The sequence below is a fragment of the Ursus arctos genome, unplaced genomic scaffold, assembly GCF_023065955.2.
Source record: "Ursus arctos isolate Adak ecotype North America unplaced genomic scaffold, UrsArc2.0 scaffold_17, whole genome shotgun sequence".
NCBI classification, from domain to species: Eukaryota; Metazoa; Chordata; class Mammalia; order Carnivora; family Ursidae; genus Ursus; species Ursus arctos.
The window spans coordinates 50,874,817-50,894,670 of record NW_026622841.1 but is presented as its reverse complement, the minus strand read 5'-3'; the positions used below and the strand labels follow the sequence as shown (position 1 = coordinate 50,894,670).

At 45.4% G+C, this 19,854-nt stretch overlaps 1 protein-coding gene across 2 annotated transcripts; it reads right to left on the bottom strand.

The window, feature by feature from the left end:
- Positions 1-9,437: 9,437 nt before the first annotated feature.
- Positions 9,438-19,833, bottom strand: TGIF1 (TGFB induced factor homeobox 1). 2 transcript variants are annotated; one of them, XM_026496027.4, is made up of 4 exons: positions 17,551-19,833; positions 17,115-17,439; positions 11,306-11,532; positions 9,438-10,511 (listed from the first exon to the last, which is right to left on the bottom strand). In XM_026496027.4, exons 2-4 carry the CDS (start codon positions 17,128-17,130, stop codon positions 9,936-9,938), a joined length of 819 nt encoding a protein of 272 aa, XP_026351812.1. In that variant the 5' UTR covers positions 17,131-17,439; positions 17,551-19,833; the 3' UTR covers positions 9,438-9,935. The 2 variants fall into 2 exon arrangements, with proteins under 2 accessions (XP_026351812.1, XP_057169242.1); XM_057313259.1 differs by lacking the exons at positions 17,115-17,439; positions 17,551-19,833 and adding an exon at positions 14,486-15,371.
- Between the last annotated feature and the right edge of the window lie 21 nt (positions 19,834-19,854).

Here is a 19,854-nt window from a genome sequence, read left to right as displayed (position 1 = left end):
TCTATAGGTATTATTGATTATGTCCTTAGAAAGTTAGTGCTTTCAGAGGCTGGGCAGATCATCTACGGAACCCTACCGTCCGTTTTATTGGGGAGAAAACCAGCCTCGAGAAGCTAGTGTTATGCTGGCCTAGAACAATACTTAGTTCTTCAGTGGAGCTCAGGGCTCTTCCTCCCGTCAGGCAGCAACTTCAGCTGTGTATCAAAGTCACAAAATGCAGGAAGCCGGTAGGCTGGTGAAGACATGCGCACACAGTGGGGGGCACACGGTAAGTCCGTGGGGACGGAAACTCCTGCACTCCCCTGCTTCTGGCCCTCACCCAGCGTTCCGCCTTCACCTGGCTGTTCATCTGCGTCCTTTATAATGTCCTTTATGATTAGCTGGCAACAGAAAAAGGGGATAAAGAAAGAAAAGGAGAGAAAAGAGCAAAGACAGAAGAACTGAAGGAGAGACATTGTCCTTGAGTAACCAGGGAATGAAGCAAAAGCATTGAGGTTCTATTCGACCAGTTACTGTTTCTAGTAAAAGACCAACAGTGGCATATGAAAAATGTTCTCTAGAGGATAAACAAGGAGATGAGGAGACTGAGGCTTGGAGAGATCATGTAACTCGAAACGGTTAAGAAATGAACCAAGTGTTTGAGTCTCATCTAAATGATCCAGAGAAGTCCTTCTGTCTCCAAGAAAACAATGAAAAAGTATACCTCTGCTTCCGTTCCACCGCCATCATAAATTTCTCATCTTTCACGAGAACAACAACAAAATCACGAAAGGCAGAAGGAGATCTGGTCAGAGTGTTCTTCGTAAGTGAACGCTGAGGGAGGAGAAAGCATCCTCTCAGGATGGTCAGCCCCTTAGTAATGAGGAACTGGTGTTATTTTGAACTTTGCAGGAATGATGCCATGGTAAAAATTCAAACCACTTTGAGAGAGAGAGAGAGGATTACCTCGTCTTCAGCAGAAGGGCCACCACTCTCCCCAGCCTACAACCCATTTCTGAAGCTTTCACACCACTTCCTCCGTATAAGAGAGAAGGAAGGAAGACAGCACGAGGAGTGGGGGAAGGGAACCGAACTTCAGCTGCTAGGGTGGGACAACGGAGAAAGGCCGCCAGGACGTGGGAAGAACAGGCAGGGTGGGGCCTGGCAGGACAAGATCAAAGGCTGCAGGCGGCCTAGGAGCGTTCACCTGCCCCCTGCCTGGAGGCCATGTGGAAGCAGGACTATGATCCCGGCCCAGGTAATGGTGGGTGTGTACAGGTAGGTTGCTTCTATCGAACATGCAACAACCACACGTATTTGTAGGTCAGTGTGCTTTGCTCTAAAACTTGTAAAGTGTTTCCGCTTTAGGTATTTAGTTTTACCAAATTTAGAGGTGACGTCCAGACTTAGCGATGTCAACAAACTTGCTTGAGGCTTCACAAGTTCAATTGTCTTTCACCTATGGCCCCTATTGTTCTAAAACACCTCTCAATGCAATGTCACAAAAAATAAAGAAAAAAAAAGGCATTTTAAAAAATCCAAATGCCGAGGCACAAAATCTTGGCTGCCAAACTTGTACGGGCTTTGAAAGAGAAATAAAGCCCACGGACGCGGATCGACTTGTAGTTGAGTGCCAAAAGCATGAGAGACCAATTAAAAAAAAAAAAAAAGCCTGGATGTTATCTGACCATTCACTCTTGAGGTATAAATATGTCTCCAGTTACTTCCAGCATCAGGCCAGTAGGCATTGACTTACATCATCACATAAATGTCATTGCAAATGAGCCCGAGAATCCTCCCTGAGTCTCCGTTTCCAGAGATTGGGTTACAAAAAGGAGACACCCCCGTACCTGGATGCAGGTTTGACACTGTGACAGTCGGTATAATCGTGGAAAACGCCCTTCAAGGAAAACATGCTGTTATGTGAACCCAGTGGGCAGACACAGAAACAGGAAGGCTGAGATTAGAGTCTGCTTTACAGTTCTTTTGATGTTTCCAGAGCCAACTCGGGAAGCCCGTGAGGCTCTCGGGGAGTTGATCAAAGGTCCCTCTGCAGGTTCAAGTTAGCACGGACTTGGCGAAGCGGGGCAGCACCTGCGTGCGAACAGCAACACATTTCACCAAATAAAGTCAACCTTTGAGTCGAGCCTGGAGGTGGCAGTCCATTATAAAACTTGCACGGAGTTTTTTCCTGCTGTATCTGAGGTCTCTGAAAGGGAAATAATGCGCTGCTTTGTTTTCTTTGCTTGGAGGTATTTATTTTAAAGCCGATCTTTGCCCCCTGGTGTATACCATTTAAGACCTCTGGCTCTAATCAGCTTACATGGCCTTGTTTCCAAAAAAGGTGATATTTTGGGGTTGGAGGAGAGAAGAGTGGAAAGTCACTGTCATAAATCTTCACTTTCCTTTTAAAACGAGTGTTACTTCTTGAAGCTGTGCCTTTGGCCCGGGGCAGTCCCTCATCTCTATTTGGGAAATACCATTTCCCCAAAGACTTAATTTTTATGCAGAGGAAATTGAAAGGGGCAGCACAGAGTAACTACAGACACCAGGATAAGTCTAAAGTTTCTCTGAGTCGAAAAAACAAAACACAACAAACCAAAACACTACCCCAAACAGACATGTACTAAAAAAAAAGGAGTAGCCCCAAGGTTGCGGGCTCAGAAAGCTGATACTTAGAAAGGGAAATGAAATGCACTGAATCAGAGATGAGGTGCTAAGACTTACACAGAGAAGCTACAAAACAGATTTCTTGGCATTGGAGAGTTGATTATTTCAGGCCCTGGCTAGTCAGAGGATTTAGGAAATCAAGAGGATGTGTCAGATCCTGTAAGTCTCCCTGAGAAGCAGAGGAGGCCAAAGGGTAAAGCAATGGGGGACAGCAGGGAGTTTGGTAGACAGCAGAAAAAGAGAGGTGCTTAGAAAATAAAACTTATGGAGGATCATGTGCCAAAGCCACCATCAAATCTTTATTGAACAACAGTCTGATCAAAATGCGACAGGTCCAAGTTGTTTCGCTTCAGGCATCGTGTGCGGAAAGAGTGGGAGCTTGCAGAATCACTTAGTGAATGCGGGCTCTCTTTGCCGGGAACCAGAGACAACTTGAACTTGGATGAGTCCCAGTTTCCTTAGCTACATAATGGGAATAGCATCTCCTACCAGGGTTGTGAGGAGTAAATGAGATATGCACATAACTGTTCGATAAATGTAATACTAATAAAATCAACCACTTAAAGTGTTCAATAAATAGTTTCTTTTCCTTTCCTAGTTAATCTCACATTTTTCATTGCAATATTGGGTTTACAGATAGTACACTTATAGGAAACATTCCACAGAGGCAAACATAGAGAAGGACTGTTGATTAGAGAATTTAAAATAAGTAATGTTCCCGATTGTGGAGATTTACTATACACGTAAGCTGGGGGGAAGAATGTTAATGTGATGCACGTTGGCTTTTCACAGAATCATTTGAGTAAATCAAATTTCAAAACAAAAATTTATCTACTGAAACCCCTCTATGGTTTCATTTTCCTTACCTGTATGTTATTTAGTTAACTGTCTGTCCGTATATATGTTCTCTCCAAGTCTGAGTAAACTCCCACCGTGGAATTTGAGTTCACGTGCAAATCAACCATACAGCGCTTCAAAGATTGTACATTCTGTTGATGTCTATACAACATTTCATTCAAAAACTATTTCCATGACATTTGATGAAGTCCTTGTAGTGCGTATTATGTATCCATCACTTCATCATGCTTCCCTCATTTACTAGCTGTCCTCCTGTGAGCATCAACTATAAATTATTGCTATTTTTTTTTGAAGATCTCATTTATTTATTTGTCAGAGAGAGAGAGATAAAGAGAGCGAGTGAGCACAAGCAGGGGGAGCAGCAGAGGCAGAAGCAGACCCTCTGCTGAGCAGGGAGCCCGACTTGGGGCTCGACCCCGGGATGCTGGGATCACGACCTGAGCAGAAGGCTGATGCTTAACTGACTCAGCCGTCCAGGCGCCCCAAATTATTGCTATTTCTTCAGCCACAAAGTATTTGTTGAATATTTTTTCGTCTTTGAATCATAAAACTCATCTCAGATAGCAGTCTGTTTTTAGTTAGAGGTCAAGATTTGACACATTCTTCTCTTAATGAGCTTAATGAGACCTAAAACCTGATTTTTTTTCTTTTTTTAAAAAGATTTTATTTATTTATTTGACAGAGAGAGAGAGAGACAGCCAGCGAGAGAGGGAACACAAGCAGGGGGAGTGGGAGAGGAAGAAGCAGGCTCCCAGCGGAGGAGCCTGATGTGGGACTCGATCAAATAACGCCGGGATCACGCCCTGAGCCGAAGGCAGACGCTTCACCGCTGTGCCACCCAGGCGCCCCCTAAAACCTGATTTCTAAACATTGCTTTTTACTTTCTGGCCAAGTCTCCAGAGATAAACTTTATTTTTTCATTTGCTACAAACACGTTTATCTTCCCGAAGTATTAGGTCTATTTGTTAGTGGCTTAGTTTGACATGTTGCCTGGACTGACTGTATGTATACTACAGTATGAACCCAGGGTCTGTTACCAAATATATGTCAAACTCAACTGGCTAAGTTGACCTCGATGATAACAGGGAGGCCGCTGCCAGGACCCTGGGATCATGACCTGAGCTGAAGGTAGGCACTTAACCAACTGAGCCACCCAGGTGCCCCAAATTATATTTCTTACAAAAATTATCTAATACCTCAACAAAAAGCAAAAGAACAGTTTTTTTTAAGGTATGGAAAGAGAACGCCTAGTGTTCAAATTATGTAGAGAAACTGGCTAATAAGCCAAGCAACAGGTTTTTGTTTTGGGTTTGTTTTTCTTTTTGAGATCTTATTTATTTATTTATTTGAGAGAGATAGATGGGCGGGGGAGGGGAAGCACAGGGCAAGTGTGAGGGGGGCAAGCAGATTCCCCGCTGAGCAGGGAGCCCAGTGTGGGACTCAGTGACAGGACCCTGAGATCATGACCTGAGCCGAAGGCAGAAGGTTAACTGACTGAGCCACCCAGGCGACCTGTTTTTGGGTTTTTTTCAGGTTTCCGGGTGATTCCAAAGTGCAGATAAATTTGAGAACTCATGATTTAGTGTTTAAAAGTGACTCTAGTAGGATTCCAGTTTCTAGTAATGGTGCAGCCATTTCTTTTCAGACTACTTCCCTACAGATAATAACAAAATGTGAACAAAAAAATTAAACAAAAAGCTAATTGGAGGCCTGGAGAGTGACCAACAGCAGGTAGAAACTGGAGGGTTGTTTACCGTTAAAAAAAGGGAACTTCAAGGAATAAGATGTGCAGGTTGTGGCTCAATGCCTGAGGGCTGTCCTCCTTCTTCACTAGAGGGGGCAGAAAGCTGCAGCCTCAGTGACCTGAGATACTAAGGACAGAGCTGGAGTTGGCAGAGCAGATGGAAAGTTAGGAGAGGAATCCTGCACAGGAGGGAGCAGCAGAGGAGGAGCAAACCTCAAACTCTGAATCTAAACTCTGTCCAAATCCTTGGTCCTCTCGTGCAGGGAGATCCCAGTGGGCCCACTAAAAGGCAACAGCTGGAAACTGAAAAAACTGGTCAGACATTTGAGCTACTATTTACCACAGGGAAGACAGATTTTGAAGTTTCAGTCCAGTCAAATGAACTGCCTGCTGGAACAAAAATAACACTCTTCAGAGGAATGTAGCAGAATCCAGAATCCTTATTAAGGTATCATCTATAATGCCCAGCATACAGTAAAAAAATCACTAGAGAAGCAAAAAAACAATGTTACCCTTCCCGAAGCAAAGTGCAGTCAAACTGACTGATTATGACATGTTAATTAACAAATACTTTAATTATAAATAGCTTATAAGAAAATATACTTGAAATTAATAAACTGATGAGGAAATCTCAACAGAGAAATAGAAATTTCTTAAAAAAAGAACCAGGTGGGAATGATACATGTAAAAAATACAATAACTGGATGAAAATTCACTGGATGGGCTCAACAGCATATTAGAGACAGCAGAGGAGTTGGTGAATTAAAAATTACATAATACAGGGGCACCTGGGTGGCTCAGTCAGTTAAGTGTCTGCCTTCGGCTCAGGTCATGATCTCAGGGTCCGGGATTGAGCCCCAAGTCGGGCTCCCTGCTCAGCAGAGGGTCTGCTTCTCCCTTTCCCTCTGCCCCCCCCCCCCCGGCCCGGCTCATGCTCTCTCAAGTTAATAAATAAAATCTTTTTCTTTTAAGATTTTATTTATTAATTTGACAGAGAGAAACAGCCAGTGAGAGAGGGAACACAAGCAGGGGAGTGGGAGAGGAAGAAGCAGGCTCCGAGCAGAGAAGCCTGATGTGGGGCTCGATTCCAGACCGCCGGGATCACGCCCTGAGCCGAAGGCAGATGCTTAATGACTGCGCCACCCAGGCGCCCCTCAAGTAAATAAATAAAATCTTTTTTAAAAAAATTACTTAATACAAATTATCCAACTTGAAAAATAAAAAGCAACAAGACTGAAGAAAAACAGAGCCTGGAGACATATAAGACAATGTCAGATGATCTAATATAAATCTACTGAAGTTCTGAAGAGAAGAAAGCAGAAAACAAAATTTAAATGGCCAAAGTTTCTCAAGTTTGGTAAAAAAACAAAACATCAATTTACAATGCAGTAAGTTCAACTCCAAGCAGGACAAGTACAAAGAAAACGAGACCTGAGCAAATCATATTTGAACTGCTAAAATCCAAAGGTAAAAGAGCCAGAGAAAGACATTACATACAAGAGAACAATGAGACAACTGATGTCTAATCCCAAACAATGGAAGCCAGAGAACACTTGCCTTTAAAGTGATGGAAAAAAACAAAAAGCAAAAACCATCAATCTGTAATTCTATGTTTAGTGAAATTGTCCTTCACGGATGAAAGTAAAATAAAAGTCATTTTCAATGAACAAAAACAGATGATTTGTCACTGGCAAGCCTGAGCAATTCTCAAGGAAATTCTTTAAGCTGAAGAGAAATGATAACATGTCATTTCAATTCACAAGAAGGAATGAGGGCACCAGAAGTGATAAATATTTAACAAAAATAAAGGACTATATATACATTTTCTTTTCTCTTAATTTTTAAAGAGACATGGGCTTGTTTAAAACAAAAATTATACCATGGTAGTTAGATTTATTATGTATAGTTATAATATATATACATAACAAAGGGAGGAATGAATGAACTATGCTGTTGCAAGGTTCCATATTTTGTATGAAGTTGTATAACATTAACCCTAGGGGTGCCTGTGTGGCTCAGCTGGTTAAGCATCTGCTCGGGTCATGATCCCAGGGTTCTGGGATGAAGCCCCATGTTGGGCTCCCTGCTCAGCGGGGAGTCTGCTTCTCTCTCCCTCTGTCTGCCACTCCCGTGCTTGTGCTGTCAAATAAATAAATAAAATCTTAAAAAACAAATTCTTTAAAAAACATATTAACCCTAAATAGATTGTGGTAAATTAAAGATGTATATTGTAATCCCTAGAACAACCATTTTTTTAAAAAAAGTATAGTTCATAAGCCTATAGAAAAATTAAAATGAAACACTAAAAATATTGAATTAACCTGAAAGGCAGCAGAGGAACAAAGAGAGAAAAAAACCAAAAAGATACATATCAAAAATTATATTAAGTATATATAACACTGTATGTTAACTGGAATTGAAACTAAAACTTAAAAAATGTGAACAAAAAATTATATTACATATAAATCAAGTACATACACCAAGTAAAAGGCAGAGATTGTTAGGCTAGATGAAAAAGAAAGACGCAACAGTATCCTATCTACAAGGGATGAACTTTAAACACAAACACACAAATAGCTAAAAATAGGTAAATAAAAAGAGATCTTGTAAATACTACACACAAAATTCATTTATATTTGGCTTCAATATGGATAGTTACACGGTCTTTTACATTTGGCGTTCCAATTATATTTACCTATTTTTTTTAATGGCTTACGTTTATTACACACCAATTATCATCTATATCAAACCCAAGAGGAGAAAAAAAATAAAACACAGGCAATTTTGGAGGACTCTCTGTTTTTAAACCTTTGGGCTTCATTTGACCCTTGACATTTTTCTTTTCAATCACTCATATGGTTCCTTCTCTTTCCCTGCTAGTATGATTAATGAAACATCTTAACAAGGAAAGCCTTTCAGGATTTGCTGGTCTCCCTTATCTCTCCTCAAAGAATTTCAGTCTTTGATCTAGCTATTAGAGCAGGTAATGAGTCTTAGTCATCTTTGTTTATTTCACTTATATTTGATATGCTTTCCTTTTAGTCAACTTTTTCTGCTTTGTACCTACTTCTGTGACCCTGAGGTGGGGCCAGCCCCCTCGTGGCTGAGATGCCCTTCAAAGCTACACCCGTCACAGGCTGGAGCCCACCTTTACCCCGCCTTTATCTCACTTACTCGACTTCCACCTCTTCGGTTTACTTATCAGTGTTGCTTTTCTATGTACCAAGTCTTTGAGTTTAGCTCTTTCTACAGTAGGCACTTTCTTCTAAGTTTACAAAATTAGACAACTTTGAAAGAATTTTTCTACATTCTTGAACAGTACTGAAGCTCTGATGCCCCCTTCCAAGTCAGCCAGTTCCTAGCTGGAACAGGGCTGGAAAGAACAGGACTGTAATAACAAAGAAACCTCACACTAAGCATGACTACAAAGAATGGTTTTGTGGCATGTGACAAATCTGGTCAACCATGTAAGTGAAAGGAACACCACCAATTCCCTTCTGGCTATCCTGGCTTCGTAAGTCTTTGTCTATCCCAACAAACTCCACTTGTGCGTGGCACCAGTGTCACCCACTGTGACCTTAGAAAATAAACCTAATACATGAACAATCCCGTGGCAGACAGAACCCCACTGTTTTAATCACTTTAGGAAATGTTTTAAGATGTTTTAAGAGGTGATTTCTGTATAAATTCACGCCGTATTTGAATGTAGAGGCCTAACCTAACTGTAGCACTTGATAAAGGTTATTTTAAAGGGCGATGTGAAGGAGGGAAATACAGACGGAAACTCGGGTTGTTGTTTACTTCTGAAAACTTAAGCCCTAATCAGGTGCTTTGAGACTTTTTTTCAACATTGGCCATGTCTTAAAATATGCAGGAGAGATCACCAAGGGATTTAGTGGTTAGCTAAACACTGATGGAATGAATCGTTTCAATCTGTCATGCAGTTTTAAGTCAAGATTTAAGGGCCTGCTTATGCCTCCTATCGAGAGTAAATATCACACATCCTGTTTATACGTACCGGCTTGTTGTCCACGGTTCTTCAAAGAGCCTGTGACACCCCCCTAACTCACACTCCACCCTACCCCCAACTTCCTGCTCATTGGGTGCTATATTCCTACTCATTTTTAAGAAGTGCTTCATTTTTAAGAAGTGCCTCCCTCAACAAAATACTCTGCATTACAGTAAATTTTAAAGAAAATACTTTATTACATCATGGGGAAAAAAAGGGCATCAATCAACTAGATTCATACTTGTTTGAAAAAAAAATTGAAAATTTATTAATTAGACAGTATGTGGGCATCCTGTTCCACACGGGAATGAGAAGATGCTATAGGTTCTCTAAGTATTGCACAGTCTGGGGGAAAAAAAACAACAAAAAAAGGGAAGGGAGAGAGAGAGAGAGAAAAAAAAAAATCACATGATCTTGGGAACCATCTCACATTATGAATAATCTACCAAGAAACATTTAAAAAAGAAAACCCTTTGTTTCTACAGTAGCTTTTGAGTTTCTAGTTCTTGGAATGACTGTATTCCATTGAAGACATCTCAGTAACAGGAAGCTTCACGTTAGCAATCCCATGTGCAAATATTAATAAAAAAATATATAAAATAATGCGGTTCGTCTCTTGCCATCACCCCGGCAATCCTAACACCACCTGTGGAAACTTTTGCTCTCGACCATGGGTTAAGCTGTAAGTTTAGCCTGAAGCTCCATCTCTGCCGCCCGTTTGAGCGCGACATCCACTAGGAGTTGAAATCCACTGAAATCCTGGTTGAGGTCCGGCGGAGTAGGGGGAGGAGTGTTGAAAAGCCCACTCTGTGGATTTGAACTTGGTCCGGATTTACACGTGTCCTCGGGGTACAGGAGGGAGGGGTCTGTAAAGCTGCCGGCTGCTATCTGCTGTAGGTCTGTGTTTTGTCCCGCACCGACCGGCTGGCACAGAGAGAAAGGCACGTCTTTCAACGCAGTCACAGTGGTATGACAAATCACCGACGGACGAGCCAGTATTGATCCCGGGGACGACGGCTTGGGGGACAGGGGCCTCCCGAGGGCTGGGTTTGGTCCAGCTGTACAGGAATGAAACGGGCTCTCCTCCAGAGCCGGTATGAAGTTTTTGATGCCCATGGCTGACTCCACAGAGCTCGCTTCAGCAATCTTGGCCCCACGGCGGGAAATCGTGAACTGATTTGGGTCTTTGCCATCTTTTCTCAGCATGTCTGGGAGGAGCCTGCGGCGGGCGTTGATGAACCAGTTACAGACCTGAAATCATACGGGTATGCTTTCACACCTCGGCAAACACGTTCTGAGAACCTTCCGCGGGATGCCTAATTGATCTCTCCCTTTGCAGTAAAGAAGGCATGAAAAGGCTTATCGGAACTTCCAAAGTTATTTCAAGGTATTTGAGCTCAGCCAAGAAAGAGAGCTATTTCCTGCCATAAACCTCCTCCTCTATTACAAATCCCCCCCCCCCCTTTTTATCTCATCATCCTTAAGCCTTTTCAGGAGGAAGAAAAGGATAAAAATTCTCAAATGTCTGAAAACGATTTTAGGGAGGGAAATTTACCCTTCAATGCTCCCCCATATTAACCTCTTACCTACTGCCCCAGCATTTAAGTTAATCAACTACAGGAAAACTTTTCCTGTATGAAGGTGCCACTCCTCCCAGTTACTGATTTTTCCCAGTTCAAATGACTGTGTCAACAGACATAATATGAATTACCTCACTGAAGTCTGTCCTTGTTTAAATATCAAACCAGTTTCCTGGGCAATAGAGGAAGATTTAACCTCCTCTTTATGTTTGGTGCATAAAAGAAGGCTCTTTGAGGCATTACAGGAAATGCTATTTGACAGATGACTGTCAAGTGTTTCTGTTTCTCTAAATAGCCAGTTATTAGCTTTTAGTACTATAAAGATTACAAGAGAAAAATATTCTTTTTTTGTTTTTTTTTGAGTGCGTAGGCATTTAATGATTTGATAAACAGGAATGCTATAAAATGCCTCTGGAAAGGAAAAGAAACCACCCCGTGCATACACTTCGTGCTCTTTTTCCTTACCTGTAGTGTAGACAGGTGTGTTTGTTGGGACAGTAATGCTTTTTCTTGCTCTGAGGGGTAGGCATTGTATCGGTGCTCATACAGCCAGTCGCGGAGAATCTGAACAGATTCCTTGGGCAGGTTGCCCCTTCGCCTTCTCTTGCCTGCACTAGCAGAGGACGAGAGGTCCAGGGGGATGTCCATGTTGTCATCATCCTCCGTCTCACTGCCCGATGCCGCAACAACACCTGGTCAAGGACAAAGGCTGGTCGTCAGCCACTTTTATCAGGGGAGCACCTAAAGCAAAGCTTATCTCTTCTGCCCATTCAGTGTGCAACCATACTGTCTTAACTCCTGAGCGCCACGCGAAAGACCAGTGTTTTCTCTCTTGACATATCAGAGCACATGTCAAAGTCTCAAGGGTCATCTGACCAGTGGCACGTTATGGATTCTCAACCAATTGTCAGAAGCCCTTTCATACCCTCTCTCCTGTAGGATTTAACTTCTCACATTCCTTTTGAGTGATGCTCAGAAGTCTAGTGCGGCAGGGGAGGCAACGCTGCACCCAAAGTGAGTAGTTTGTCACGTGGGAACACAGGAAAGGTGCTACAGCACATGGACTGTATCTAACAACCTTCTCTTTGAGGTCATTGCTAACTTAGGAAAAACAATCCGAGGGTCCTAAATTTTAAATGCTACCCTGCCCCTTTCTTCTATTGAAAGTTGGAAATGAAAGGGCAGTCATACATTTTTTCTCACTTAAATAAGGAGGAAAAATTACACACTTAACCCAGTTAATTGTTTTTTTAAGTAGGCACCACACCCAGTGTGGAGCCCAGAGATGGTCTTGAACTCACGACCCTGAGATCAGGACCTGAGCTGCGATCAAGAGTCTGACACTTAACCAGCTGAGCCACCAAAGTGCCCCAACCCAGTTACTATTCTAAAGGTAAAACGTATGTCAGAGTTTTCTGCCAACTCCATGGCTATTTCTTTTTCACTGCTACCTACATTTATTTAAACTAGACACCTACTTTTAATGGGCAGCCCTGGTCATTTTTACTAAACACAGTCACTGAAGTTTTCAGTTTTGTTACACAAAAATACTTTTCTACTCCTGGTACTTGAGTAAGAGGTCAAAAGATGTTAATACTGCATAAACTTTTTAAATTTCGATAAATTTCAACTGGCAGTTTAATCAGAATTTAGAATACTACAGACCAAGAAGTGGTGTTCAGTCTTAAATTATTACATGACAAAGAAAACCGAATATGCCCTCCCCAGAGGAAACTCTCTTTTGTCTGTAAATCTTAAGAATTCACAGCCATAGAGAATATTTACATCACATATAACAGACTGGGGTCAACAAAAATTCAGACTTGGCCCCTTTAACATTTAAACATAATTTTGAACTTTAAAAAATTTAAATTACAAATGCTACGAACCCTCCCCCCTTTCACAAGGACAACTGGCAACTCTGAATGACTAAAGAAATACATTCTCTATTTTGAAGACAATCTAGAATGTTTAAAATGTAATTGAATTACAAACTATCACATGCTTGAAAATACCAGTATTTCTATAGAAAGAAAATTAAAATAACATGAAATTGAAAGAAAACCGAAAGTTCTTAACTTTGTTGATGCAATTCAGAGTGGTTTACTTTGATAAAAAAATAAAAACAGAAATATTCCACATAGTGCTAAATCATTCGATACATTAAAAAAAATTTTTTTTAACCCATCCTTTTAAAGCATTTTAACACTCAAAAAGCTAGTCATTTCCAAGATTTGCTGATGAACTAGCTCACAGTTAATTGAATCTGACTTTACTCGGGGACACATTTTTAGTTTTGGACTGTAGGGGGCAGATGGTGCAGGAGGGAGTGTCCACAGAAAAGGCAGAACCTTCCAAAGACAAAGTAAAGCAAGTTCTAACAAAAGAGTAGGATGATCTTGCAAATTCACTTTAGCTCAAGGCTTAACAAACAGCCATCAATAAACCGCACAAGAATCCTTCCTAAGTTTTAACCGCCATGTATTTGATGTTTCCTTTCCCAGAAGATTTCATTAAACCGCTTAAAAAAAAAAAAGTTAAAAAAAAAAGAGGCACATTTAAAACTGAAACTGCTTTCACTATAGAAAAGATGAGAAACCTTTAAAACCTATATTGAAATTTGGGTAAAATTAATAGAATACCTTAAGAAATTAGAAATGAGTTCCTGTTTTCCATGTACTTTGATAAAGAAATCTAACTTTTAAAAAAATGTGTCAACTTATTGAATGACTAAGGCAAATCTGAATAAAGCAATTTGTTTAAACTCTTCAACGTCTGAAAAGCCAGACATTCTTCTAGAGGCTCTAATTCCCCCTCCCCCCTTTTAAACTAGAAAAGTGTGAAAATTTCCTCAGTGAACAGTGAATTCCCAACTGTAAGTTGATAATAACAAAGAGTTTGAGACAGACAAACAAAAAACCCCTGAAGCCTGCCCTTTGATCTGCTTGCTTAGTTTGACAAGAAGCCTGATCTTTCAGAATAGGTTAGCGACACACAAAAGTAGGTTTCAGTTAAGCAGCACTGAACTGCAGTGGGACTTGACTCTCTTCTCAGTTCATTTAAATAAATGAATGCCAGGCCTCTGGAACTCTTAACAAATATTTCCAATATGTGCACAAAAGCTGAAGTAACAGGAAGTTAAGACTTCAAGTTCCTTGGCCACACCAGCTGATACTTCACTGCAGCAACCCACGTTTGCTGCTGTCAGGACTGTTTTCATTAAAACTCTCCCTCCGGATTGTGGCTCAGCTTGGAAAAACAAAGACTTTTCCACGTTACTCATTTCCTATTGTAACAGAGCTTTTGAAAAGTTTCCCAGTTACCACTTGTTTCCAAAGGTCCTGCTCTGCTTACACTTTAAAAAATGTGGTGGTGGGGGAGGGGGATCACAAGCCTCTTTTACTCCATCCACATACAAGGAAATGTTTGGAAAGCCACAAGATGGCCTATGGATCCCACAGCTCGAAAAACCAATCTTTTCTTAATAGCAACTGGGGTTGGGGGTGGCGAGGGAAGGCCAGAGATCGTGGCTGTGAAGTTGGGACTTTTAAAAATATCTCGAAGAGGCCAGAAAAGGATCTAGAAATAGTAATCATGGAAGGAAAAGCTTAAGTATACAATTAGGAAAAAGGAAACCTAACCTACCAAGTTTCCCGATTAGAGTATCTCAGGAGATGCCACGGGAATCGTGGTTAACACCCCAGGCACAAACTCCAAGGCGCTCTTGTTCTAAAGCAAGGATTCCAAATTGTCAGAGACTAGGAGCAAAAAGACATCGGGCATTTTCCTCACTGAATCTTCTTTGCTTGTTTTTAAAGCCATTCCCGGGGTGGGATCTTCTTGCTAACCTCAGCTTTCTAAAGACGAGACAGTATTATCACAAACCAGGCTTACCAAATCTCGGGCCCTGCAACCGAGTTTAAAGGGCTTTTGCTTTCAAGAAAACTTTAAAAGATTTTCACAGACTTTTATGAAACAGACAATAGTCCAATTCCACCAAGCCAGGCAGGACAGATCTCTTCCAGGCTCCTGGCTGAGTAGACCCGGAACGCGGGCCCCCTCCAAGGTAGTTTTAGGAAAGGGGCGGGGAGGCAGGACGCAGGAGGACCAGAGGAGAGGGAGGAGCCGGGGAGGGAGGACAGCCAGGGAGGCTTTTGTTCTTGGGAGTTTCTCAGCCTCAACCGAAATCAGCCCCTCCAGAATTCGGCCCCTCCAACTGCACGACTAGAGGACTTCAGGAGTTTCAGATTACAAGAAACTAGGAACGATGCTGTGAATCTCAACATTCTGAGAGGTCTGCCCACCCTCAATAGGATTTGCCTGGAAAACCTAAAAAGGGAAAGAAACTGGGCAATCTCAGCAGTCTCGGCTCCCCCGCACAAGCTGTGAACCAGTCGCAAAGTTTCCCTTCCAACACGTCACCTTTCATTGTTTCCATGAGTCGGCGCTCGGTAGCAGGACCTTACCCGGCGCGCCCGGGGCCGCCGACCCCGAATATTCCCACCCCGCGGCCGGCAGGTCCCAGCCTAGTTCCTCGGCTGGGGGGGGGGGGGCGTTGGGAGGGGAGAGGGAGACCGGGAGGTAATCGAGGGGGCTCCGGGGAAGGGCGAGGGGCGGTGGCGGGGAGACGAGAGCCGGGTGGGGGGGCGTACCCGAGGGGCTGCGGGGGAGGACCCGCGAGGCTGATATGCACCTTCCCCACCCGAGCCCGAACAATGGGGGGAGCCCGCCCCCGGCGGAAACCCAGCTTTGCTTTAGCCTCCCAAGAACCACTCTACAAAAACAAAACCCCCAACTGATCCCCGTCAGTTCCACCAGGAGAGGGAGAACGCCTTCCAGTAAGGATCCAGACCCGTCAGTCCTTGTCGAGGTGACACAGCCTTCCAGACGCCACCCCGGGCGCTCCCCGCGCGCGTCTGTTACCGAGTCCCGTTAAACATCCGAACCTCTAAGCCCTCAACGTTCTCACTGTCCCTTGGGAGGGTTCGCTGGGAGTCCTACCACCAACTACTATGAATGCCCCGGGTTTTGACATTTAATTTTACTCTCGCTGGGAAAGCATGGGTTGAGAAGCTCCGCGTGTTTTGAAGCCACCAGCCCAGAATGAAAGCAACAGAACTCCAAGGTGAAAACGTGGCCAAAGGAACCCTCTTGGGTTGAAGGCTGCCCCACTAACAATACTGGGTTTTGACTGTATCCGCAGGACGAGTCTGAAAGAATGTGGAGTTACAAAAACTCCGGGACGCTCCTGGGCATGCGCAGCAGGCCCCCCCCCCGCCCCCGCGCTGGCTTCCCGAGCGATTAACTTCTGTTTTGAACCACTCCACATAAATCACAACAGAAAAGCCAACTCTGGCTCACCACGGAACGTTCGGGGTACCTCCCAGTCAGGGACTCAAAAGTTAACTTCAAAAGGGAGTTAACATTCTTTGACCTTTCGTGGCAATGGGGTTTTTTTTTTCTTTCTGTGTATTTTGTTTTTAAACCAGACTGACGGCAAGTTTTAGTTGTAAAGCTTCCAGAACGCTTCGTGGAAACAATGACAGACTCACTCTGTGCCCTTACAACCAAGCCTGCTTGTCACACTTGGACTCATTCTGACTACACGCCGCTTTACGCTGCTCACCCTCAGTTTTAACTCTTCATCTTGCCCCAAATTCATCGTGGGAAAACTTTTAGAGGCTGGGAGTTTTTAAAAGTCTAGTTTTCCAAGGCTACCGACACCCTAGGGCGGTTTGGGGGCCACAGTCGCATTCCCTCGATTGTGAAAACACCCCATCCCCAGCGCAGTGAGTGCCCTGGCCCAGCTGGGAGGGAGTGGGGGGCCCGGGAGCCCAACTTTCAGACAAAGGCGCTGCCGCTCCGCGGTCCCAGCCGGGAGAATCGGGGCGAGGGTCCCCACGACCCGGGCCCACACATCCGCCCGCGAGAACCAGCGAGAAGCCACGCGGCGGCTCCGCGGAGCGTGGGGTGTCGGCTGAGACAATGAAACTTGGAGGCGCACAAACAAGGCGCTGAGCGTGTTTCTTGACAACGTGCCAGCAGCGTGGAGAGGCCCGTCTCCCCACAACAGCCCCTCGTGTTGTGTCTAGAAGGAAAACAGCAACTGCCATTTCAGACGCAGCCTCAACAAAGAGAACTGCCGCGGTTCCTGCCTGAAGAGTCCCGGGCTGAAAAGTCCACCAAGTCACTCTCGTCCCAAGCCCGGCGGGGCCCGGGGAGCACGTTTCCCCGGGACCCGCGCCCACCGCGGGCATAGCCCGCCAAGCCTTACCTTTCTTGCTCTTCATTCTGGAGCTCCCCTTCCAGCGCGAGGCGATGCTGGGGTCTCGAGGGGCCAGGAGCGAGGGCGAAGGGGGCACGCGATTGTCCTCCTTCCCGGCCGACTCTCCCGAAACTTGTAGGACGCGCTCCAGCCGTTATTGCTAATCAAGGCGCTCGGATCCCAGGCGCCCGCTCCTTGGGTGGAATTCGAGTGACACTTGGGCTTCCTCCGACCGAGATCTTCTGGCAGCCGGCTGGGGACTCTCCCTCGCCCAACTCGCTCCCCTCTCCACTCCTCTCCTTTGTTCCCCGCTCCTGCTCGGCGTACCTCGGCGCTGTCAGAGTGAGAGAGGCGAAGAGGGAAGGTACAGGAGGTCCTGCCTCCGCCCCCAGCCGCCCGCCCAGTCCCCCGCCCGCCCCGCCGCTCCTCCGCCCCTCCCCCGCACCTTCCAGTTGGGGAGGACAGCACCAAGCGCTCGGGCCGCGCTGCCTCACTCCGCGCCTCTCTGGCCGCTGTCACCCGTCACTCGTGGGGGCGGCTGAGCCCAGAAACCCGATCCTTCCTCGCTGCTGCCCGCACGCCGCCCGCATCCCTCTCTCCGCGGCGGCGGCGACACCAGCCGGGCGCCCGGGGTTCTCTTTTGGGCCTTTCTTCCTCGGGCTGACGGGGGTGCGTTTGGTTAGGAGATTGCAACAGATGGGAAAAGGCTGCCCCCTCCTCCACCCCAGGGAAGAAAAGGCTCCCCTCTCGTTTTTGACAGCTGCCCCAAACTCCAGCGTCCCGGCTCTAGCCTCAGGAGAAGACAGCTGCTTCTGATTCAAGGGGCGGGGCACCGTAGGAAAAGTATTCAGGACAAGAACCAACTTCTTCCAGAATGCGCGGCTGCCATTGACACGCGGGCGCGGCGCGTCGCACCCTGCTCCTCCCGGGGATCTTCCTTCCAACGGCGACGGCGGTGGGTGGGTGGGGGCGGTTGCGGGAGGAGAGTGAGACACAGACACCCCAGGCAAATGTCTGTTACCCCGGGCTAAAGCTGTGAGTTCCGGACTGGATTGCAAGGCAGTTTCAAAATATAACACGTTGCGGACAGACACTTGTCATGCTCACATGCTCTTTAAAAAGTCTCAGCCTGGGGACTGTCCGAGCGCGCGACCGCCCCACTACAAAAACTCGGCCTGAAACCCCACCGTTCGACCCAGGCAGCTGCCGCCTTTAAGGAAAGGGGGCGACCACACTGGGTCTACTCATCTGTTTCGGTAACAGTACTTTTAGGACTTAAGCCCTGTTAGAGGACCCCTTCTCCCCTCGGGTATTTCAAACAGAAACTAGCCATTGAGTAAACACATGTTCCCGTTGGTTTATTTTGGTCGAGTTAGGGCTCCAACAGGAGTTCCTTGATGAGATTACCCTTTTAAAAGACCAGATGCTGTTTGGCCGATTTCAAGAAACGCCTGCCCCCTCCCCGCCTTCTCCGCTGGGTCTAGTTTTCGCGTTGTGTGTCCCGTTGTTTTGAAGTAAATGAACTGTCGCATGTCACTGTTAAGACTTTCCCCATCACTTAAAAAAAAAAAGCCAAACCGTAAATAAACCTAGTAGAGACGTCAGCGCCCGAGTCTGCCTCCAGTTTCGGCTCTGTGCTGTTTTTGTTTTGTAACCTCGATGGAGAAGCCGGCAGGAAAAGCTCCGTGGAAATAAGGTTAAACCCGAGGAGGACTAAGGCAGCCAAAGGATGACTAACTAGACTTTGGAGCCTCTGTTTTAGGATTACACTGAAAATTAAAGCCAGCCTCCCACCCACTCTCCCTCCCAAAAAAAGACACCCCCGCTTCGAGAGTGAATTAAGGCCAGAGTTTACAAAGCTTGGGTGGTTTTACCAATTACAGGACTTAAAATGAATAAACAAGGAAAACAGCGTCATTCTAAGAAGGCAGCAACCTTACGATTTTTTTCTTCTGTGGTTTGCCGACTGCTCGGCACCTAAGAGAACACACATCTAAAACGGCAAAGGGGGGGAAACACGGTCCTAGGGGAAACCACCAGGCTGGAAGCTACCCTGCAACTTGCTGGAGCGCAGTTCCTTCCCCGGGCCTGGCTGGAGATGAATCAGCTGCTGCGCCCGAGTGCAGGACAGATGTGGGGCGGGGAGAGGGTGGGGGGCCGCCCGTTAGAGGGCCGCGGCGTTCTCGCGTTTGAAGGGTTGTTTGTTGCTGGGATTGGTGGCTCGTATCCGTTGGGGAACTGGGAGGAGGGAGGAGAGACGCAGGGAGGAGGAGCCGGGGGCCGGCCGACGCTGCGACTCCTTGGTGTGAGTGGCAGGAGCCTCGTCTGGAACCGGACGGTTACTGGGGAGACGCTTTGTTTGCTAACTTCGAAAGCTGCTTCGGCTGCTTCGGCTGCCTCGGCCGCTTTCGAAACCACTCAACAAAACACGCCTTCGGGTTGGCTTAACCCTCCCCCTGCCCGTTTACCGAAGCCCGAGACAAAAATGTTTCCTTCTGCGTGGTTATCCTTGGCCACGCGGTGGCTCTCATTAGGTACACAAAGGTATCTTTTTCTTCGTCTAAGTGAACTTGGCTAATTACTGCGATTCTCAGGCATCCGGGATGCAAACCCAGAGTTGAAGCGACTTTATAGTTAGAAAACAAACTTTACAGGGAAAGGGGGAGGGGCGGGGAGAATTAAAAGCCTCTTTCAAATTGCAAGGAGGAAAAAAGTCGAACTTTACACTCTCTTGCTGGAGGGCCGGCTT